Genomic DNA, 24,782 nt, shown 5'->3' on the forward strand with positions numbered 1-24,782 from the left:
GGTAAATTAGGCAGAACCAGAAACAGGAACTCATATACATGCCATATATTAGTGGCAATTTCAGATGTTTGAGTTTCTTTCTTTGTACAGTTGAAAGTGGAATAATATTTGTCAGGGCTAGACAAACAGTAGATGCTGGCAGAAGACCTTGCCTTGTATATGACTCACTTCCATTAGTACAGTACACTTCGACATGACTTTTTAATTGTGGGGAATGGCTCAGCCCTACTGGTCATGCCCAGCCTAAACCTCCATCTTCCCTGGATTTAAGGACAAGATACTTGTTTAAATTCCACTTAAGTTATATGATCCCTTTACTTAAAGTCTAATACTTTCTGCATTTTTATTCAATTAAGTCTAAATCCTTATGCTTGATTTTCAAGGAATTTCATAATCTGACCTAAGCACACAAATATGTCTTCCTTTATAGAATCCTTTCCTCTTAGCAAAATGAGGTGTCCTTACTGTCCTTTAAACATACTTCTTTCTGCTGAGTCTTTCTTCTGCTGTTTAATTCACTTGCCTTTTATTCTCTTTTTAGAATCTGAATCCTATGTACTTACCCAGGTCTAGCTCAAATCCCAAGACTCATCTCTTACATTTAACTCTTTAATGTTTACAATTTGTACCAAAATACATTTTAGCATTTATTTTGCGGCAGGGTAGGGCCCTTGCCACCCTCCCATTACACTAACTCTTACCAAGGAGGAAACTGGTGTTACCAAGAAAGACCTATTTATTTTTTTAGGAGTTCCCACTCTCGAGATTATAATGAGGAGCTAGAATCACCTCCACCCTTGGAGATAGATCCAAGATTGGGGTCCTTAGGCACAGGTGTAAAGGTTGATCCATTGCCTAAACCTCTTACACTGGCACAGAAGATGATGTACACACACACACACACACACGCCAAAACTCAGAGAGGAAGGAAGGGAGGGCAGGGAAAGAAGGAAGGAGACCCTTTGAAATCCATTGAGAAATGATACTGTTCTGGTCAACCTGACAGAAAATGGATATTTGTTGTCATTTTCTGACTTACCATATTGTGACCAAGCATAGTGCTTTTATTTTTATTATTTTTTTATTAAGACCTTTACTAGGATTCACCTGGTTTATAACTTTCTACCTTTAAATATAACTGAATCTGCTGGGAGGTGGTGGCAGTGTCTGTAATCCCAGATATTCAGGAGGCTGAGGCTGGAGGATCGCAAGTTTGAGGTAAACTTGGGGAACTGAGCCAGACTCTGTTTCAAAATTAAAAACTAAACTGGGCATGGTGGCACACACCTGTAATCCCAGCGGCTCAGAATGGTGAAACAGGAGAATTGGGGGTTCAAAGCCAACCTTAGTAATTTAATGAGGCCCTGAGTAACTCAGTGGGACCTATCTCTAAATAAAATACAAACGAGGGCTGGGGCTGTGGCTCAGTGGTTGAGTTCCCAAGAGTTCCATCTCTGATAGCAAAAAAAAAATTAATAATAAATGAATAAATAAAATAAAAGGGCTGGGGATGTAGCTCAGCAGTAGAGCACCCCTGGATATTTGTACTAGGGAGTACAAAAAAAAAAGAATTTTCAATGCGTATTACTTTTTGTCTAGTTTATTTCATTCAGAATCTCCCTGTTTTTGCTATTATCAATAGTTCTTTATTCTTGCTAAGTATGTTTCCAAAATTTATTATCTATTTTCCTATTGATATACATTGGGGATTTTTTTTAAGTAAACCAGGTTATATTTATACAGTGGAAAATTATTAAGCAATGAAAATAAGAAGTACATTCACATTCAACAACTTCGATAAGTCTTATAAAAATACATATGGAGCTAAAAAAGCCACACACCGAAGAACACATGTGTATGATTGCACTGTATAAAGTAACAAAACAGGCAAAACTAATCCTTGTTATTAGAAGTTAAAATACTGCCTAACTCTGGGGGAGCGGAGGGAATAATTAGGGGAGCAATGAGAGAGGGCTCATGAAGGTGCATTTGATGTCCAATTTCTTGACCTGGGTTAGGGTTTAGTGGATATGTTTACTTTGTGATAATTCATTGTGCTATACGTGATTTTCTTTTGTCTGTTATATTTAATAAAAGAGAAGCTCTATTAACAGTAAAAAAAATCAATCTCTACATTCATGGAATAGTTAGTAATCAGATGCCTACTATATGTTTAATATGAGTATAAGGGTTCTGAGGCATGTAAGACAGACATGTTCCCACAGTCCAACATTGGGGATTTTTTGACTATTACAAATAAAACCACCATGAATAGTTGTGCACAAGTCTCAGTGTGGATGTATGCTTTTATTTCTCTGGAGTAAATATCTCGACAGATGTGATTTAATTTTTAAAGCAACTGCCAAACAGTTTTCTAACAGTTTGTGCCATTGTTTGTACTACATGTTATACTCTGCAGTTCTAAGAGAGATACCATAGTCTTCATCTTTGTCAACATTTGTTATGATCAGTCTTAAATTTTGTCCATCTTACTGTATGTGTAATAACATTGCAGTTTTGATTTACATTTCAACTTATGTTGGATATCCTTTCATGTGCACATTCACCATATTTGTGTCTACTTTGGTGAAGAAAAAAATCTTCTGCCCATCTTTTCAAATTGGGTCATTTTTCTTATTAATAAGATGCAAAAATCATTTGTATATCCTAGATATCATTCTCTTGAGAGATATATGTTTTGCCAATACTTTGTCCTAGTCTGTCAGCTTATCTTTCCATTTCCATAACAATGAATATAGAATAGACAAAGTTTGTTGTTGTTGTTTTTGGTACTGGGGATTGAACTCAGGGGCATACCACCACTGAGAGAGCTAGTTAGTTTTAAAAGTCTCTGCCAAACAGCTTTTTATATTTTCTTCCAGAAGTTGTATAGGTTTAGCTGCTACATTTAGGTCTGTAGTCTATTCCTACCAGTAGTGTGTGAGGGATCCCATTGAGTCACATCCTTGCCAACTTCTTATTATCTTTTTTATTATAACCATCTTAATAGATGTGAAGTAGTATCTCACTGAGGTTGTACATTTCCCTAATGGTGCTGGGTATCCTTTCATTTGCTTATTGGCTTTTGCCTATTTTCTTTGGAGAAATGTCTATTCTAATTTCTTGCCATTTGTCTTTTCATATTGAACAATAAGAATTGCTTATATATTCTAGGTAGTTATATTCTAACTACATGAATTGTAAATATTTTCTTCTATGATTGTGTTTTCACTTTCTTCGATGGTAGCCTTTAAAAGTTTTAAATTTGATGAAGTTCATTACTTTATTATTTTTTCTTTTGGTGCTTGGGCCTTTGGTGTCTTAACTACAAAGTCATTGTCTACTCCAAGATTTACCTATGCTTTCTTACATTTAGTTTTGGTTCTTACATATATATGTGTTGTCCATTTTGAGTTCTTACATTTATGTCTGTGGTCCATTTTGAGGTAATTTTTATGTGGGGTAGCGTTTAACTTATTCTTTTGCATTAAAGACTACATCATTTTGAAATATATTTTCATTTGGAATGCAATTCTAGGATGTCAGTGTTTTTTTTCTTTCAGAACTTGAAAATGCTGATGTACTGTTTTCTGGTTTGCATGGTTCTTGAATGAATTTTGACATTTTACTTTCACTCCTTTGTACATAATGCTATCTGATTTCTGTAGATGCTTTTCAATTTTTTTCTTAGCACTGGTTTTAAGCATTTAGTGTATATTTGTGTTATCTTTATCATTTTTCTTATTTATTGAGCTTTTTGAATCTGAGTGTTCATCAGATATAGAACATTTTTATTTATTATTTCTTCAAATGTGTTTTTCTCATCACTTTTTGGAACTAGCATAACACATATATTGGACTGGTTGAAGCTGTGCATACTGATGCTCTGTTCAGTTCAGTCTCTTTCTCCGTGTTTGATTTTGGAGAGTCTTTATCACTGCATATTCAGTTTGCCGATATTGACTTCTTCAATGTCGAATCTGCTGTTAATCTCATTCAGTGTAATTTTCACCTTAGCCATTGTTTTATCTGAGCTTGAATTAGACATTTTTATATCTTCTTTTTTCTCCTTTAAATGCTTATGCTTTTCCATAGCATCTTGAACATATGGTATACAACTGTATTAATGTCCTTGTATAATAACTCTATCACAGTGTAATTAATGATCATTTCTATTAATTTTCTTTTACACATGGGTTATATTTTCCTACCTCTCTGCATGCCTCATACATTTTTATTGGATTCCAAATATTGTGAATTTACCTTGTTGAGTATTGGATATTTTGTATTCTTTTAAATATTCTTGAGCTGTGTACAGCTTTTTGCTGAACTATCTTGGAAACATATTTTGTATTCTTTTAAATATTCTTGAGCTGTGTACAGCTTTTTTCTGCACTATCTTGGAAACATTTTTGTCTTTTTAAGATTCTGCTAGACAGGAGTTACCTTCAATCTTGGGCTAATTTTTGCCTTTTACTGAATGTGTTACTTGATGCCCTTTTATTACAGATTTTCCATTCCAGCTGGTGATTACAAAAATTGATCTCCATGCCAACAATCACCACCACCTTCTATCCTGTTCCTTTCTGAAGGTTCTTTCTCTGGCCTTACATGTGCACCCATTGTTACTTAACCACAGACTTCAGGGGAACCCTCCATGGATGTCTAGAGAGCTAGTGCATGTACACACTCTCCCTCCCTCTGCAGTTCTCTACTTTCTCCTTTATTCTGCTCTGTGACTTCTAGCTGCATTGGTCTCTTCAGACTTTGAAATCCATCTCTTCAACTCAGGAGATTTTCTATTTGAATTTCCCTTCTCTGGATGTGACCTGAAAAATTCTTTCCAGGGAGTAAATTGGGATAATCCTAGCACTCATCTCTCATGCTTAACTTTATCTTAGAGGTCACGCTTATGCTGCTTATTATCTAATATCTGAGAAATGTTGTTGTTTGTATTTTGTCCACTTTTTTTCCAATGTTTCATACGCAAGGGTAAATATGTTGCCCCTCTTGGAGAGATTTAGTCCTCCATAAATGTTTAACACTATTCTCTGGCACATCATTTACAATAGATGAGGTTCTTCCTGGTAACAGCAGCGTTAGGCCTTCTGAATGCTCCTAGGCAAGTGCCTTCACAAGTTTCCAATGGTGTATGTTATTATGCTGCCAATTATTTGTTTCAGATATGTTTTTCTTGTCTCATTTAGATTGTACTCTGACATTAGGAACCCTTCATATCTTAGAATTTTATGTCCCCTCCACCCAAACTGGATACATTTACCTTTAACAATTACTCAACTCTTACCCCGTAAGAATTCCCTTTGAGGTATTAAAGAATAATGCACTTGAGATTATTTATCTCCATGCCAACAATCACCACCACATTCTATCCTGTTACTTTTCTGAAGGTTTTTAACATAACCTTATATTAAACATCAGTGCCACATATTTAAATGCTATAAGTAAAAGTGAATGCTGATTCATCCACTAATTGTATGTATCCTGGTAGAAAGAACTACCACTACCTTATTCTGGCCAGTTGAGAAATTTTCTTCTCATTATCCACCAGACTAGTTAATATGTCTTTAAGGCAATAAGTTTAAAAAATAATGCTGATAAATCAAAATATTGAAAACTCTACAAACTAAGCAGCTAGTTCTTCAGTAACTGGAAGCACTGACTATGCATATAAAATTATATCTGATTATGAGTCAAAGTAAATATCAAGAAGATAATATACAATTAGATCATTTTGCTATTCTGATTTTTCCACCAATGAATTGTCATTAATTTCTATTCTATAATAAGAAAAATTCTACAACATACCATATTCTATAATAAGAAAAATAAGAAAAAAATTAAAACTAGTTTTTAAAGATCTGCTTAAATATTCCAGTATCATGTAACCAAACAACTACTCTCCACAACAACTATGTTTTTATTCAACAACAAACACATTCAGGGGTACATTCCTGGAGTTGAGGATGCATGCTGCTGAGAGGTGGACCTTAAATGCCTTATTCTCATAGCTTATTTCCTCTCAGTACTATTTATATACGGGGGCTTAATAGTTAATATATGTGTTTAGGTTAATAGTGTAGTATATTTATAATATCATTGGAACCATGAGTTTATCCAACAAATCATTTGTTAACTCTCTCATACATTCTAGGCATTTCCCTAGTCACTGATGTAACAGTAGTGAACAAAACAACTAATTTCCTGCTCGTGTTGGAAATTGTGTTTGAGGTTGGGTTGGAGCAGTCGAGTAGATAAACAAATGTAAGGCAAGTAGTAAGAGAAGTCTAAAGTGGTAAGGCAAGTCTGAAGAGAAAGAAAGGCATGGTGATGGGCTTGATAGTCATGGCAAGAGGCTCTATTTTGTGTAGGGTGGCCAGGGAAGGCCTTTATCACATGAAATGCCACTGTTACAGAGACATGATAAAGTGAGGGGGTAGTTAGCTAGTCAGATGATTTGGGGAGTTAAGGTTGAGGCAAAGTTGCAAGTGTAAATGCTCTGAAGCGCAGGGGTGGGCTTGGTGTATTTAAATGGAACTAACAGAGCAATTGAAGAATGTTAGGAAATGGGGAGAAAAGGATGAGGGGAGTCACATTGAATAAGAGCAGTCCATAATAAGGCAGGGCAGTCCATAATAAAGTCATGGCTTTTTTTCCTTTTTTTTTTTTTCCTGATACCAGAGATTGAACCCCCAGGGGCACTTAAACACTGAGCAACACCCACAGTCCTTTTTAAAATATTTTATTTAGAGATAGGGTCTCACTGAGTTGCTTAGGGACTCGCTACATTTCTGAGGCTGGCTTTGAACTCAGGATCCTCCTGAGAGCCTCCTGAGCTGCTGGGATTACAGATGAGTACGACCAGGCCTGGCTAAAGTCATTGCCTTTTATTTGGAAATGGGAAGCTATAGGAAGATTTTCAGCAGAGAGACACAATCAAATTTATATTTAAAAATATCACTCTAGTTGCCATCAGGACAATAGATATTGGGGAAAATGAGGGCAGAAGCAAGGACAGAAGAAGGCTATGGGAATCATTCAGGTGACTTATGATGTGGGTTTGGCCTGTATATTGGCTCAGCAGATGCAGAGGAGTGGTCAGATTCTGGGCATGTTTCAAATGCTTATTTGGAAAGAAGGAAGTCAGAAAAATAAATAAATAAAATGCTGTATAATTTATATCAAATTCTAGAAAATGCAAAACAATCTATAATGACAGGAGATGTTTGGAGACAGAAAAGGAGAGGGGAGGGATTACAAAGAAGGATGAAAGACTCTTTTGATTTTGGTGATAGTCTCATGGGTATATTCATGTCAAAACTTATCAAATTGTACACCTTAAACATGTGCAATTTATTGTAGGTCAACTATATCTCAATAAAGTTATAAAAATAAAGACATAATATTGTCTAATGGACTGGAGTTGGAATGTGAGAGAAAAGAGATCAAAGATGGTTTGTAAGTTTTGGGCTTTGAGCACCTGGGTAATGGGAATTAAATTGTTGTTCTTATTTCTGAGATAGGGAAGACTGAAAGGAGCAGATTTTGAGAGAAAAATGAATTCAGTTTTCAACATGTTATTAGAGATGCCTACTAGATACATTTTATAACATAATAAATGCATGGTAGAAAAGAAATGAAGAATGACTCAGACAGTTTCTCTCTATGATCCACTGGTTCTCCAGAAAGCGCAGAAGTACACTGGACCAAAGGGGACCTCTCATGGCCCCTGTAGACAAATGTTTGTGCACACCTTTTTTCCAACGTTTTCTTTATTTAACATTATGAACATGGTGGACTACATTCTTTTCTCTAAGTTTTAAAGATTCAGTTAATTTGGGGAAACAACTGATGGGTTCATTGTTGGAGGTTGATGAATAACTTTAGCAGAGACTATAGTAACAAGCCCTTGGTCACAGACAAATGAGAATGGCTCCACCAAGGATGGGAGCATTGCAGACACTCTTCCTTGGGCTGGCTAGCTTGTGCCTTCCCCCCCTTAACTGTACATATCAGTAATTCAGCTATATTATGATTTAAATCAGATTTTGCTCCTCTTGTCAGAAAGTACAACATTTGCTTGCTTGTTAGTTGATAGGTTGTGATGAAAAGGAGTCTACTCCTTGGGTTTGAAACTTAGCTCCATTACTCACTGGATGTGTGACTGCCTCAATTTACTCTAAAATAAGGATTGGAATAGGACCTACTACTACTCTAAGGTACTATTGTTATGAAGATCAAATGAATTGATATGTATAAAACCTTCAGAATAACAACTGGACATAAAGCGTTGAAGAAATGTTAGCTACTAGCTTTCTTCTCTGACAATCGGTTTTGTCAGTTGGTTCCCACTAAGTTGTGGACTTTTTCGGACCAGGACCAGATATCTTGTCTTTTGATTTTCATCCACTCCCACACCATGCTAGGGCTTTGTCCAGCGTCTGGCATGAATGGTAGCACAAAATGAAAGTTAAAAATATGCTGTTGAATTAAATGATTTCTTCCCTTATGGATAAAGATAAGAATCTCAAGATCTTAGCCCCAAGACTACTGTCCATCTCTCTGCCCTCACCTGTCCCCGCCTTAAAAAAAAGCAGGCCATTCATTGTCTCCAGTTTACACCCTCACTCACAGTTCCATTCACCTTCCCCTTTCCTAATCAGAGGGATCTTGGGGTGGGGCTTCAAGGAACCTCTAGGAGTTTGAAGGGGAGGGAGCCTGGAACCATAGACTAGCTGTGACAACTCATGGGTGGGATTTGGTAGTTCAGAAAAGGAGGTACCCTACCAGGAATGGGGGATGGGAGTGATGGTGAAGTGGAGTAGGCTAGTTCAGGATGGACCAGAAATGAGACTTTGAGGAAAGCCAGAAAGGACCGGTTGGCGGAGTGGGGGGGATGGGTGGGTGATGACTGGAATCATGCGGAGGGTCGCTTGTGAGGTCACAGAAGCAAAGGCAGGTGATTGGAGGAGAAAGAGAGTCCTAGTTGCCCCGGCAACGACTGGAGGAGAAGGTCTTCAGTTGAGGAGAAGGTCTCCACTAGAGAAGGACGGAGCTCCGGCTCCCTGCGTTCTCCAGTAGAGTCTGTGCGTCGACCCCCAGATATCCCTGCTGACGAGTCACCTGGGAAAGGCTTAAGCCTTCCCAGGCGCCACCCCTCCGCGCCTCGCTACCCACCCGCCCCCTGAGGCCCACCCTCACCTCGGGGAGCGTCACCAGCTCCCCGAGGTGACCACAACATGGCTGAGGCGCCGGGGCTGCTCTTCTGGCTGTTCGTGCTCTGTCCGACCTGGCGAGTGCCGGGCCATCCGGACCCGAGCACCGGCCGGCGCTTCTCGAAGCACAAACTCTGTGCAGACGACCAATGCAGCAGTGAGTGCACAGGCGGGCGGGCGGCCCGGGGTCTCTGCGGTGGGTCTTCGGGGCTGCATGGGGCTCCAATCCCGTGGTCCCCAGCCTCGCGGGCTGGGCTAGGGGGTCGCTGGAAGACGGGTGGGGCGCAGGAGTGACAGAGCCTCGGGACCCTGCGTGTGTCCCCTCCGGCTCTGCCGGCGCCCCGGCCACTCGACTCCCACTTGTTGCCAGCGTTTTATTTTTCTCTACTGAGTGAGGTGGGGGTTGGGAAACACGATTCCCCAGGGACAGCTCTCAGTTTATTCCCTTCCAGGATTCGCCTAGGATCTCAGTGGGTGATGGGGTTGCGCGCCGCGTGCCGGGGGGGGGGGGCTCCCCACGCTGTAGCAGAGCGCTTTTCTGCCCCCGCCACAGGGACCTGGGCCCGTGAGGTATCAGGGCAGATGCTCTCCAGGGCTCGGTGCCCCTAATCCCAGCGGCAGGTTGATGGTGGGGCTCCTTGGGAAAGGCTCACTGGCCCCTTCGTCCTTTTGCTGCACTGGGGATTGGGCTGGTTTTGCCTTTTAACAGGGACTAGAGTTTAGGCTTGGGAAGAGCACCGAGTCCAGGCATGCAATGTGTTCCGAGGTCTCGGCCCCGACTCTGCTTCAGTCCTGTGATTTCTGTGCATAGAAACCTCCCTTCATATTTGAGGTAGGGTAGCAGGTGGGCCAATAATGTTTTGCTTTTGAAAGAGGCCAAGGATCTGCACCAGCCACCTGGGAACTGCAGCCTCTTCTGTGCACAGGAAGCGGACAGAATTGCTTCCCAGTCCTGGATTGGAGGTGGGCGGTGGGGAGGATGTAGCCATTCAGATTCAGATGAAGAGGTTTGTTGCAATAACAATAATAAATACTCCAAGATTTTTATAAGCCAATTCAGTTTTAGACTCAGTCGCTAGTGTTGTTGGAACCTCTTTCCTCTGTATATTTACTGGCCCAGAATACTTCTTATGGCCTCCCGCTTGGTTTCTAGTAACCTTGTAACTTGATGACCGTGTTGTCCATAAATTGTAAGCAGTACATATTTTAAAATATTCATGCTAAAAAGGCCAAGAAGTTTACCATTGAGCTCTTTATGCCTAAATTGGTGTTACCAAAAACAAATTTTATAATTTGAATTGTTTGTTCCACTCCAATAAAGAAAAAAGATGTCTCCAATATATGTTAAGCAGTTCCTAGAGGTAACCCTAAGGCTGGAGTAAATAAACACTCAGAAAAGCAAAGCAGCTGCCATGATATTTCCTTTCAGTTTTGGGTGAACAAAATCAGGCTTCCAGCATGGTAAAATGTTTGCTATTCTTTGCTATCAAGCGCTATCCTACATGGGCTACCTGGACAATATCATCACTGATGCTTCCTCAGTACTAAGACATGGTGTTGGTAAGGTTCAGTGGGGTAACATAACTTGAGAAATGGCCTGTGTCCAAACAGATGTGACCAAACACAACAGGTGGGTCTGTGTTGTGTTGTAGGAAGTAGTGAGGTGTGGATGTCAGGTGTCCTTTTGTGTGCCTTCCAAATAAGTGCTCCAAAAAAAAAAAGAACTAAATAGGTGCTCCATAGTATGCATTATGTTGTCACCTAATATATTACTGATTTGTAAATCCTCTATGACCTAAGGGGGAACAAGAGAAACATTGCCATTTCCACTTGTGATGAGAATTCCCCACCTTAAAGTGTCTCTCACCTTCAACTTGGCCTCTTAATTATATATGAATTAGGATGCTGACAGTTCTGAAAATAGTCCTATTTTAGCTTCAAAAAAAAAAAAAACAAGTTACCCTCTCCAAATCTGTTTGTTCCTCAGACATATATTTTTATAAAACACACATTCTTGTGTATTTTACTGCTAATTGGCTTTTAGAAAAAGTGTTATTTCCATTTCTTCTTAGTGATTTTTACATACATCTATTGTCCATTTCATCTTAAATCAGAAACTGTGTATTTGGTCAACCAAAAGAAAAATGTTGCTTCTACCAGTTTCTAGATCAATTGTGATTCTAGTCCTGCATTTTAAGCATGAAGGTATTGCCTGACCTTTTCTCATGGTTAAACTTGTTCCTTGTCAGATAGGATACCCACTTTTGATTTTGTTTATTAAAAAAAATACGAATGAGAATGTTTTGAAACAATGTTGAATATAGTCAACAATATTTGCTCAGAGAAAATACATTTCCTGGTAATTTACCCAGATCCTGAACACAGAGACAGCAACTCTGCTGCAAATGAAATTTACAGTGTTTACGGCTGCATGGTAGCACTTGCAGCCACTTAAAGGTAATGTCTTTTAGTGGTTAGTTCAAGTTAATTAACCCCTTGGGGGTTCCTGGATATTCTTCCCTCTTCCCTATTACCTCTGCATGAAGCCATACTTAAGCCTGTCCGTGTCTACACTTGGATTTACATATTTGCAAAATGAAGCTTTTTATGATTATGAAACAGAAAAAAATTGAGGCCTGCAAGAACCAAGAGTTTCACTGAAACCAGCCATGGTTGGTGGTAGCTTGGTTTTTATTTCTCAGCACAGAGAAAAATAGAGAAGCTTCCTTTTCCCTTGTCTAATTGCAGGGAATATTGTATTTTATAGCAATAAAATCTCTAAGGATTTTAGATACTTTGAGCAGGTGAATTAAAAGTGATTCCAGAGAGTACTGGAAAAACTTGATTTTTGTTCATAGTGGGATTCATATTTCCTGATGAGTCAATATGGACTGTGAAAAATCAAATCCTAATGTTTGTTTTTCTTTTTTAAATGTTCATATACAGTGTTAATGTATCGAGGTGAAGCTCTTCAAGATTTCAGAGGCCCAGATTGTCGTTTTGTGAATTTTAAAAAAGGTGACCCTGTATATGTCTACTATAAACTTGCAGAGGTATCACCAGAATGTTGGGCCGGAAGCGTAAGTAAAAGTTTGACAGGTGTTATATTCTTACTTTTGATGGGTTTTTCAGCAGTGTAGATTTAAATGACTGATTTCTTTCCTGGCACCTCTCTGCCAGGCCCTGTGCTCCTAACACGCCTTGGGCCTGGCACAGCATAGAAAGTCAGGAGACTTTCTGAAACAGAACTGAACTGGTTGTGGTTGCTATCCCTCACATCAAGTTCCAGAAGGCTCTACACATCATAAAGGTTGTCATGGTGGAAACCTGACAATTTTTAGCTTTACTGCTTCAAAAGGGAGGGATTCATGGACATTAGAGTTAATCCTGTAAATTAAGTCTGAGATAGTAACTCAGGCATGCATATTTAAAGTTGATTTTTTGTGTATTTTACCTAATCATTTGTGCTGTTTTTACTCTAAAAAAGCAGAGTATTATGTTCATTATGTGCTTTTTTTCCTCCCCTTTTTTTCTTTTTTGCAACTTCTGGGCCATCCATTTCCTGCTTTTCCTATATTCTATGCCTGAAGGTTCCCCCAGGGGTTCTACTTCCAGCCAGTTGTATGGATCTTCTGATGAAAGACATGACATTGTTTATATCATTCTTTGATATTTTAAATGGGGAGATTCACTAGGAGTGACCTCATTGAGAGACTTATGAGTATTGTCCTTTTCATTTAAAAAAATGTGATATGTGGATTGTTTACTTAAAATAGTAGCAAGGGTCTTTGATGACTGTAGGAATGTTCCAGTTTAGAGACATTCCGGGTTGCATCCCTGAAAGTTCTCACCCTAAATAAAACACCACACAGCAGAAAATAAGACAGAAAATAAGAGTAATCCCTATGGGAAAACTAGTTTCATTTTGTTGCCATTTCTGATTCTTAGGGAATGATCTTGAAACATGGTGGCTCTAGGTACAAACTTTATATTTAGACAGAGTCCCAGTTGCAGTACTCCATATAAAGAACCATCTATTGTTTCTTTCAAGTATACCAAATAGGATTGGTAATCTTTAAACTTGGAACTGTTTTTCCATGTACCTAAGTGGCATTTTTCATATAGTAGTCATCTTTCTCCCCTTCTTTGAGCTTTTGGATAAATGGGCTTGATTTACATTTTCTTCTGTCACATTGTAGCCTGTTAACTATGTTCATCCCTAGGACTCTTGCCATTCTGGGTGGCAGCACTCATCTTGTCTTCCTGAGGAGCCCTGCTTTCAGCACCTGACCAGAAAGGATCTTTGCCGACTGATGAGTATTTGAGTGGCACTTTGTTTGCATTGCTCCTGTGGCATTCATTTGTCTTCTTTGCCTTCAGTCAGGTTGTGTTTTATCTTAGCTCCCTATAAAGTAAAAAACTCAGTTAGGAAAGGACCCCTGTCTAATCCATCTTCCTTTTGAATATTTCCTTTCAGGGCAGTGGCACTTAAGTACATTTGTTCTGATAGTAGCTTATGCAGAATTTGTTCTCTTGTGGCAGTTCTTTGCTCCCCACCCACAAATCAAATCAACAGCACCTTGGCAGGGATGATGTATGGAAGCAAAATTAGATATAGATTAGAGGAACTGGATGGGTACACAGCTGGTGGGGATATAAAGTGGTAGAATCACCTTCTTAAAAAGGTAAGCATACACCAGTCATATCCAACCATTCTTTTCCAAGAAAAGATAAGTTATATAGCAATAGAAGGAATTTTATATCAGTGTTCTTGGCTATTTTATTTGTAAAAGCCCCAAACTGGAAAAAAATCCAAATGTCTATCAATAGATGATAGACAAATTGTGGTACGTACATATAATGAAATACTACTCAGCAATAAAAATAGATGATAGATAAAACTGATGTAGATGAATCTCAAATTATGCTGAATGAGAAAAGCCGTAGAAAATACAATATATTATCCCATACACATAAAACTTGAGGAATACAAAGCAATCTATTAAGATAGACATTTTGCTGGAGGAGTGGGAAAGTGGGGGGCAAGAAGGAAGGGTGACAAAGGGCAGAATTACCTAGAGAATGAGAATATTTTTGGAAGTAAAGGATGTGTATATTATCTTGATTATAATGGTGATTTCATAATTTCATGTTAAAATTTATCAAATTGCACACTTTAAATACATGTAATTTATTTGCATGCCAATTTTACCTCAAAGCTATAAGAAATATATTCATCTTTTTTCACTTTCTAAGATACAAATAGTATTCTATAAATACTTTTCTCTACTTCATTTTTAAAAAAATGTATTCTGGAAATCAGCTCTTAGCAGTATTTAAAATTATTTTCTTTCTTCTTTGGTTTATTCAACAACTTTTATTGATGACAGATGTTTCAGCCTTTTGTGACCATCTTGTGTTATTATAATTAATGCTTGAATAACATAGTTTTGTAAATACAAGTTTTAAACATTTGTTGTTGTATTCCCAGTATATTTAGAAGTTAGGGCTGGGGGACTATAGCTCAGCAGTAGAGCACTTGCCCTAGGTACCCTTCCCCAGCACTGAAAAAGTTAAAAAAAAAAAAAGTGGGATTGTGGAGTTAATAGGTAAATATATAAGCAGTTTTGGGAGATGTTGCCAAATCTCATTCATAAGGGTTGTATTATTTTGTATACTTATCAGCAGTGTCTGAGAATTTGTATTCCCCCACATTCTCTCACCTACTGAGTATGTTGTCAAACGTTTGGATCTTGCCAATGCAAGTGAGAAATGGTATCTTGGTGTGGTTTAATTTGTATTTTGTTCATTATGAGCTAAGCAGAGCATGTTTCCATATTTTATAGCTATTTGCATTTCTTTTCCTGAGATCTGTTTATTTCTTCAGCCCATTTTTGTATAGGTTTGCTGGCCATTTCATTTATAATATTCTTTATATTTCAGGAACATGATTCTTTGGACAATAATATGTTGCAAATATTTTTTCTCAGGTTGTCATTGTTAAACTGCATGTGTGTGTGTGTGTGTGTGTGTGTGTGTGTAGCAGGTTTAGATACAGCCAGGAAAGATTTTTTCATTGAGGCAGGTTTTGCCCACTCATAATACATAGAAAATTTCACCCAATATTTTCTAGTACTTGTTTATTTTCTATTTTTACATTCATGTTTCTTATCCATTTGTAGTTTATCTTTCGAATAAGTAGAGAAAAATCCAATTTTATAATTTTCCATGTGGTATTTGCAAACGCTACTTATTAGAAAGTCTATTTTCCCCAAACTCACTTTTATTGTACCCCAAATGTCCAGTGCATTCGGTTCTGTTTCTGGATTCTCTATTCTGTCCCACAAACTCTATGTATTCTTGGGCTTGGACGAGGGTACATGATTTGATTATGTAGTCTGCCCTCCCTGTACCCTTCATTGCTCTTCTTTTTCAGTGCTTTCCTGCTTATTCTTGTTCTTTTGAATTGACTATATTCAACTTGACGACAGATTTTTAAAGATCCACATATGTTCATTCCCTCCCCAAGTTAAACGTCCCCAGTTTCTTCAATTTTTAGCACGTACTTTTCGGGCTATTCATGATTCTGTTCTTTTCCACAAGTCATGCAACCTTAAAATGTGGCATCCAGAAATGAAGCCACCGGCGTGGGGTGATAATGACATGATTCCTTAGGGTAAGGCTTTTTAAAAAGAGTATCATCCACAAGTGGAGAAAGTAACATAGGACTGGAGTGAGCAGGGAAGGAAAGCCCAGTCCGAGCAGTAGTCCTTTAGAAGGGAGCAGGAGAAGCATCTCCTCTTGTGTCTGCACTTTTGGGGCAGGTACCTGGTGTCTCAACACATTGACAAAAGGGTTTTGCTCTGGGAGGGGCTGGGAGGCCTGACTTTCTCCTTTTTCCTAGTCTCTGCCTATAATCCCCTTCTGCTAGTTCCCTGGCTTCCTCCAGGGCCTTCTAAATCGCAGGTCCTCTCCCAGTTCCAGGGTCAGGTGAGCCTCTTTCCTCCTGGAGTCCTTTCATTTGGACTCTTCCGCTGGGCTCTCCTCGCACTGTCCCCTCCGTGCTCCGCAGTTGGTTCTTCCCGCTCCCGGCCCCGCCCCTCGGCATCCTCCATCTGCTCACTGCAGTCCGCCCAGTGGCTTCGTCTGATGACACGTTTTACGTGCGTTGGGCGGAAAGCGCCTGCGTGGAGGTAGGCAAAGTTCACTCCCAGTACCCGCCCCCTGCGCTGGGTCCTCCCGAAGTAGGAAACGGTGAAAGAGAGGGTCCTGTGCTGTTCTGCAGGGAAGCGTCGCTTCCGCTCAGCTGTCCCTACACCATGGACTCAGTACCTGCCACTGTGCCTTCTGTCACTGCTTCCCCGGGGAACCCGGAGCTCCTGGGACCCCTGTAGGTGCTCTACGCAGCCCTCATAGCCAAGCTACCGGAGGTGACGGTCCCATTCCCAGCGAGGGACCCCAGCTCTGGCAGGCGGGTGGCTGAGTTCTGGCGGAGTGGGTGCACTGACTGTCGCGGCGACGGAGAAATGTAGTGTGTCAGGCCCAAGGCAGGCAGGACGTGACTGTATTGTTAAGCGAGGCCGGTGAGGGTGTACTTGAGCTTTCCCCACTTGCACTTTTTTTTTGACGGAATAGAGGTGACAACCTCATGTTATGTTCTGAAATGCAGCCAGCAATCGAAACAGCTAACGTTACTACAGGTCTTTTCCCTACGGAGACTGCTGGGGAATTGGGCCCAAATGACAGTTATCTCGTATTACGTGTAGAGGGCGGTGAAAATAGGGAAGAGTAGGCAGGTGTTTAATGCACTGCCTTTGAGCAACCATTTAAAATTAGGCTTTGAATTTTATAGAAGGATGTTAAATTCAGAGAAGTGTATCTAAGCCAGTTTTCAAGAGTTGTCTGAAATTACATGTCACTTATCTGTTTATATAAGAGTGGAATGGAAGTAAGATTTAAAATCTTATACGTATATCATCATTGTTTTTATTTGTTGCCATAAAATTAATTAGTTCTTTCATATATTTAAGTTTTTGTCTTAAATGAATTTTTAAATTATAAAAACCAGGTTATCTAAGAGAAAAGAATGATCCAGAGGGATTCTAGCCAGGTGTTAGACAATGTGATGATATAGGGCCTGTTACAAACTGGAAATGTATGCTCAATTTAAAGTATTTAGATTCGGGCTGGGGTTGTGGTTCAGTGGTAGAGCGCTTGCCTAGCATGCATGAGGCACAGGGTTAGGGTTAGGGGTTCAATCCTCAGCACCATATAAAAACAAAATAATGTGTCCACCTAAAACTAAAGATACATAAATAAATATTTTTTAAAAAGTATTTAGATTCATTATACTTGAAAACACTGCAAGTGAACAAAAAATATGTGACTGCCAGTATCCTCTCTCTTGAAGAAGCTATTGGAAAATATTGAGGAGGTGGATTTCTGATGAGGAGGTTGGTTTAGAATTGCCATGATTCTTTGTGACTGTTTTGTTATAAATTTAAGGTTTCCCATTTCTTCTAATTTGTCTGTTTCAGCTGTTTACTACATTGCCTGATGATACTCAACCTGGGCCTGATTTTTATGGACTACCATGGAAGCCTGTAGTTTTCACTGTTTTGTTTGGATTTGTATCCTTTGTCATTTTCTTTTGGAAAACTATTCTTGTGAGTAAATTAACTTACTTATACCTTAGCACATAAGCACAAGGATTATTTTATATAGTCACTGGCCCCCACCTTTTTTTTTTCTTTTTCAGTTGCTAAAACACAAATTAGTGGTTTAAGTCAAACTAACCTTATAAAATAATTTAGTGTGGGTGCAGTTGGTAGAACTGGTAATTCTTACAGCCATCCTGACCAGTAGTTTCATATGTATCAGAAGTTTTAAAAGTGGGATAAAAGATGGAATAGGTTAGATAAATATCCTTTTATGTAGCATATATGTCTAGTAATCTATATTAAAGAAATAACCATACTTTGAAGATTTTGGTAATGTTTTTCAGTGGAACAGTGTATTAGATTGAAGACTTAGCACAACATAATTCATTTAAGGGTTATTGTATGTTCGCTTAATGTAATAGTAGGCAGATTTATCTATTTCAAAGCTTTGAGGTACAGAAAATGCTCACAATTAAATGTGAAGTGGAAAAAAAAGCAGAAACTAAGATTTAAATGTTGATGAACTGTATGTTAATATAAACACATATAAACAGGGGGAAATGCTGCAAAGAAATACAGTAAAATGAGAAAAAGGAGATGAGATAATTTTTCCAGTCTTTTATATATATTTTTCCCAGATTTTATGATTTGATCATATGTTCAGAAAATACCTTTTTATTTGGAAGTATAGATTATGTGTTGTCCAAAAATCCATTAAATGTTTTGTTCATTAAGTCTTTTTTTTTGTTCTGAGCAGAATTAGTCCATCTCTGTGTATGTGTGTACATATATGTATAAGTGTGTGTGTGTGTGTATATATATATATATATATATATATATATGCTTATACATACTTATGTTTGTACTGTAGGTCATTCTGTTTCATAGTTATTTAACATAATTGGAAGAAAATTATTTTAGGTAAATGGGCTTTGCATATGAAAAGCCTCACAGTTAAAGAGGCCAAAAGCATTGGATACAAATATTTTCAAATCTGAGTGTTCTTTTTCTGATTTCTTAATTATATCAGATATATCATTGTTAAGATAAGTTTCCTCTCCTTGTACAATTGAGTGTAAAATCTCTTAAAAAGTATTCCCTTCTTAAATAGAAGAATCGTTTGCCTGGATTCCTGTGAGGAATTTTCTAATCTCATTGAACTTTTTCTCAGCTAAAAGAAAAAAAGGAAATAGAAGAATAAAGAGAGGGGAAAAACATTAAAACATTTTATATTTCTCTCTCTTGTTTCTTTCATTTCAAGAACCCCGTACCTGTTTCTCTTTTTACTAGGTTATGTGGGATCTGGTTCCTAGCTGTTTCAGCATTTGACTTTGGAGCTTTAGTCCCTTCCTTAGATGACTGCTTTTATGCTACTTCCCATTTTCCTCTGTTGTCATTTTGAGTAAAAGGTTAGCAAGGCTATGACATTAAACAAATGTTCATTTCTTTCTGTGTTGGGGTTTTCTGAATGCAATTTCCTATTACGAAGATCCCATGGATGATCCTTGGACACATCTGAGTATCCCATCACCATTTATAACATTTGAAAGGATAAGTATATGCTAAGTTACAAAGAAATTTAGTGATGTTTTTAAAAAATTTCTGCTTAGGTTTTATTATCAGGCAGTTTATTGCTGTCTTTAGGAAATGATTGTTTTTGTCCTTTCCAGAATATGTTAATTGTCATTTCTCTTGTTGCTTGTGCATTTTCTTCTAGCAGTCTTACCTTTCAGATTTCTTGCTATATATTTAGTGGTTTGCAGAAATAAGATGGTGTAGCCTCTTAGTTTCTAAATTCAGCCAATAGCCAAATTTAAATTGGAGTTCTAAGATGTTTTCTGGTGAGTGAAAGTGGCATATCTTAGTACAAAGATATGCCTTTAATATTGTTTCCTCATATTCCTTTTGAATAGTCATTGTTTCTAGACTTTATCCTGGTTATTTAGAATTGTCAAGTAAATGATTTTGAGTACACACACACACACACACACACACATCTTTACTGTGAAATAAGGTACATATCTTAGTGTTTTTATGTCAGAGGCTATTTATGAAATATCACTACCAATTAGATTTAAAAGGCTTGTTAACCTTTACTTATTTTTAATCCTATAAATTATTATCCTGAACCAGAATGTTATTAAATTCTCACTTGGTTATGATTCTGACTGTTGTTTTAGGAATGCTGTTTCTATTGAGCAGATGTTTGACATCAAATTTAATCTTTTTTCTCTCTTCTAGGTAAAAGATAGAGTATATCAAGGTAAATTTTTAGGTTTCTTAAACTTGTAATAACCCTTTGTATTGGTGTTTGATGTGTGTTTTATGTATGTTAGAAGTAGATAGTGACTTTTAATGTCTATTATCTTTTTTACCTCCTGAAAATTTTACTATTCCTGGGTTGCTAGCATGGATAATAGAGTAGATGATGATGGTTCCAACTCTGAGATAGGAGATAAAGAGGAGGAACAAATTGTGGATAGGGAGATGATGGTAAGTTTTAATTTGGGGCAGATTAACTTTGAATATTGATGTAATGCAGATGTATTACATTTGAAGAGTATTTCTATGCTAATGATTTAATCATGCATTAAGTAATTGAGTAGATAATTTAAAGAATGGTAATGTGCATCAGTATGCTTTCATTTCTGTTTTTCTTTGCAAAGAATTAAATGATTCCATTTTCTGAAAAGAAAGTGTTTTGAGAAGGGAGGAATATCAAGCTACAACACTTTACTGTATTTCCCATCTGTGAAATAATCTTAAATTGAAATATCATTTTGGATGGGAGGGGTACCTGGGATTGAACTCTGGGGCACTCTACTGAGCCACATCCCCAACCCCCTATATTTAGAGACCAAGTCTCACTTAGTTGCTTAGTGTCTCGCTCTTGCTGAGGCTGGCTTTGAACTTGGGATCCTTCTAGCTTAGCCCCCTGAGCCACTGGGATTACAGGTGTGCACCACTGCGCCCAGCAAAATATCATTGTTCTTATATTTTTCTTAAATTTTAATAATTTTTATACTCTTATTGCTAATAAGCATAGATTGCTTTTTAAAAGCATAATAGTTATGCTAAGAAGTATTTCCTCATAGTACCATATAACATGTCTTTGCTTTTAGTAGATTGAGTAGTTGAATTTCATTTAGTGATTGTAATAATCTTGTGTATTTCCCCCTTTTAGTCAATGAACAGCAAATTTCCCAAAAGGTGAACAATTTCACGAAAGAAAATGAACTGAAGCAGAAATTGTCAAATTATAAACAGAAGGTATAATTATTTTTTTTGTTTCTTTCTCCCTTGGTTCTAGCTTAAATCATTTCTACCTGTTTTAATTTAAAAATCGTATTTTAAAATTTTTGTTTCATTATTTCCTACAAATCATCCAAATTCTAAGCAGTCATATGTATTAAGTACTGCTTTCTTCTGGAAAAGGGTCACTTGTCTGGAAGTAACTTGTATAGTAGCACTATAATTTGTGTGTCTTAATTCTGAATGCTTTATTTACATAGATGAAGAAACAGGTCAAAGAAATCATGAAGCAAAATATGATTCTTTCTGATGAAGCAACTAAATATAAGGTAAAAATCCCTTCTTTGGGGGGAATTACATTCTAAACTCAAAAGTAAATGTAATGAGTGAGTAATCTTGACACCTTTTTTTCCCAGGATAAAATGAAGCTTCTTGAAAAAGATAAAGAACTTCTGGATGAGAGAGTTAAAAGTCTTCATGTTATGTTAGAATCTGAGAGAGAACAGAAAGCTAAGAATCAGGACTTGGTAAGAGTTTTGCTGCTAAGTGTTACTGTAATTTGGCTTTTGAAATATTTTGTAAAATTGGTTAAGTTGAACTTAGTCCAGCTGTTAACTAAAGTAAGATTAGGAGTCAAGGAAGTTGAACCCACTTCTGCCCATTTTGTGGAACTTTTAAGTACTGATACAACAAATTATTTTTATGGGCCTAGGAAATATTTTTATTCTCAACCTTGGATAATTTTCATATTGCTTTGCTCTGCCCTTGGAAACATGCAGAACAACTAAAAAACTATTGTCCAGTTGAACAGTATTTGTTTACTTTTTACTTGAAAGAGTAATGAATTAATCAATTTTCTCTACTTAAAAAAATTTTACTTACATATTTCATTTTCAATTTCTATAAGTTTCTGTCATTACATAAAAGTTGAAAAAGATAGTAGAGAGTGTGTTCTGAAATATCCTACCCCCAAGTAAGCTTGATCACCTAGCTGAGGTAGTATTTATCAGATTTCTCCACTGTAAAAATTCTTTCCAATCCTTTTCATATTGTATTCTTTGGAAGTTACCATGCACAGCCCACAGTTAAAGTATGAAGAGTTACGAGCTCAGGATGCAGCTCATGGTAGAGCACTTGCCTAGCATGCATGAGGCCCAGGATTCAGTCCCAGGCATTGCAAACAAAGATTACAGAGTTATGTCCACTTCCTTAAGGAGCGAGTATCTTTATAAATTTTTTGGAATTCTTCTGTATGTGAGATTAGTCTATTCTCCCTTAAATTTTATCATTTTTTACTTCAGATAAGAAAATTTTAAAAATGATCTTGGGAAATTTTTTTCTCTATCACTAGAAAAAAAATTTACTAATTTGAACTGGTTTACTTGAAACAGTGATTAATTAGTTAATTTCCTATGCTTTAAAACATTTTATTTACTTACTGCATTATGTTTTTCTATACTTTGACCTTTTTTTCTGGTTATCTCATAAACCGTAAGGTTGTGGATGCCATGAAATATTTATGACTTCATTTTCCCTCATCTCTTTCAGTTCTTGATTTTTTGCTTAGTCCAAAGCTGGATCCCCTGCATTTACCTGAAATGTAATGGGATGGCTTGACAAATATTTTGTTGTGTTTATCTTTTTTAGTATATATATATCAGTATTTCTACTGAAATCCTAATGCATATTTTGTGTTCTGTTTTCACCTGGCAGATAATGGAAAATAAGAAATTGATAGAGAAGCTTAAAGAGGTCATTTCAGTGAATACTTCTGAACTTTCAGAGGTAAAGCTGCCAACTCTTGCTAACGGACATTAATACTACATCTTAGTTTTTTTGCGGACCAAAAATTTGAGGTGTGCTAAAATGTGCAAAAAATGAGAACTATATGATGTCTGGTTTGGGAAAGTATAACTTTGTTTTTTCTTTGGAATTAATTCACTAACTGTAGTGTTTTGCATTAGCTTCAAATTGTCCTTAATGAAGCTAAGCTTCGTGAAGAGAAGGTGAAGTTGGAATGCTGTCGGCTTCAGAAAGAAAATACCATGCTTAAGAAGAAGAAAGAGCAGGTAAAGAAAATTTGATGTCATACATAATGTAAACTAGAGAAGTGAATATCATTATCTTGTATCTTTCTTGGATCTGTTTCTGAGGTAAGGAATATTCATGTAGGACCTTTACTAGATATGCAAAGTTTAAACAGTGCTCCCCAAATTGAGTGCATATATTTGTTCTCCATCTGTTTTGGATTTTTGGATTATTGCTTTTCTTATCAAATATCAATCAGTTATTAACTTGCATAGCCTCAAAGAAACTTTTTAAACCAGAAAATTAAGTATTTTATGATCCTCTTTTGAGTAGTTACTGATTCACCGGCCAAGGGAAGATTACATGATAAGGAGTCTAAATTTAGGAGACAGTCATATGTGCCCAGCCATTCCTGCTGGAGGTAAATTATTTGAATTGGCAGCAATTTTCTGGGGAATGCAATAAACAGGGTCAATTTCCTGATAGCTCTGATGTTCTTACTGCAGCTATGAGAGTTGGGGCCACTCTGCCCTCTTCCTTAACCAAGGTCTCAACCCCCTTGATTGAGGCAGGCCACCGAGGAGTATGGCTCTCTATTTCTTTGTCTAAGTCTTGTAGTCCTGATGTATCCAGTGCAGAAACCTCTCCCTAACCCATAGGAATTCATATGTTTTGACTTTTCAGTTGCAGCAGGAAGTCAAAGACTGGAGTACATCACATGCTGAGCTCAGTGAACAAATCAAATCATTTGAGAAGTCCCAGAAAGATTTACAAGTAGCTCTTAGTCACAAAGAAGATACTATTAATGTAAGTTTATACTCCAAATACATGTTTCATCTCATGAATTCTCCTGAAATCTTCTGAATTAAAATCGAGAGTCTTCCAACCTTTTGCTTCTTTTCTAGGCTTCGACTAATTGTATCACACAGTTGAATTGGTTACAATGTGAATCTGAATCTGAGGATCAAAATAGAGAAGAGGAGTCAGATGAATTAACCAATGGAGAGGTAGCAGGTAAGATCAGTCTCAGGGAGGTTGAATCCTTTTTTGCTTTCCTGTCTTTAATTAAGTATACAGATGCCACTTTTCAGCTGCCTGAATTTCTTCTTAAGTTTCAGGGTTGTAGACACATATCATTGGATCTATAGATATGTCTGTTGCATTGGCAGAGGTGGGTTGCTGGGGTATAATGTAGCAATAGGCATGTGAAGAACACTGACTTTTTCTATCCCATTGAAAACTAGTAAGTACACTGCAGCTACAATAGTCACATCCTATACCTCTAAGTATTTAACATTGTACAGTAAGAGAAATTTATTTCTTTATTCAGATGATACTTGATTTTGATACTCATCATCTCTATGGCTCTGTGGTTTTAAGGTCCACAGTCAGTCTTAAGAGTCCGGAGGTAGTTGGAACCATAAACTAAGGCTGTGAGAACAGAGGCTAGAGACTATCAGAAAGCTAGAGAGGGAGTGTAACAGTGTTTACTGATGGGGAAAATATTTCCAGATGTTTTCTCCCAAGTTGGATATTGCTTACATAGCAGGTATTTCAAACCACACCTGGTAGTAGATTCAGGGAGAAAATAGAGGATTGAATCTTTCTA

General features: G+C 37.5%; 1 protein-coding gene across 1 annotated transcript in view; it reads left to right on the forward strand.

Annotated features, from left to right (window-relative positions):
* Nucleotides 1-24,782, forward strand: part of LOC139704679 (transport and Golgi organization protein 1 homolog) — a 53,430-nt gene that overhangs the window by 17,165 nt on the left and 11,483 nt on the right. Inside the window, exons 4-15 of the mRNA XM_071607745.1 lie at nt 12,180-12,313; nt 13,457-13,550; nt 16,212-16,426; nt 17,771-17,899; nt 20,135-20,156; nt 21,078-21,163; nt 21,406-21,474; nt 21,562-21,672; nt 22,859-22,930; nt 23,110-23,214; nt 23,858-23,980; nt 24,079-24,187. Coding sequence (XP_071463846.1) covers nt 12,185-12,313; nt 13,457-13,550; nt 16,212-16,426; nt 17,771-17,899; nt 20,135-20,156; nt 21,078-21,163; nt 21,406-21,474; nt 21,562-21,672; nt 22,859-22,930; nt 23,110-23,214; nt 23,858-23,980; nt 24,079-24,187 — 1,264 coding nt within the window. The 5' untranslated portion in view covers nt 12,180-12,184. The remainder of the gene's footprint in view (nt 1-12,179; nt 12,314-13,456; nt 13,551-16,211; nt 16,427-17,770; nt 17,900-20,134; nt 20,157-21,077; nt 21,164-21,405; nt 21,475-21,561; nt 21,673-22,858; nt 22,931-23,109; nt 23,215-23,857; nt 23,981-24,078; nt 24,188-24,782) is intronic.

The sequence above is a fragment of the Marmota flaviventris genome, chromosome 2 (assembly GCF_047511675.1).
Source record: "Marmota flaviventris isolate mMarFla1 chromosome 2, mMarFla1.hap1, whole genome shotgun sequence".
Classification (NCBI taxonomy): Eukaryota; Metazoa; Chordata; class Mammalia; order Rodentia; family Sciuridae; genus Marmota; species Marmota flaviventris.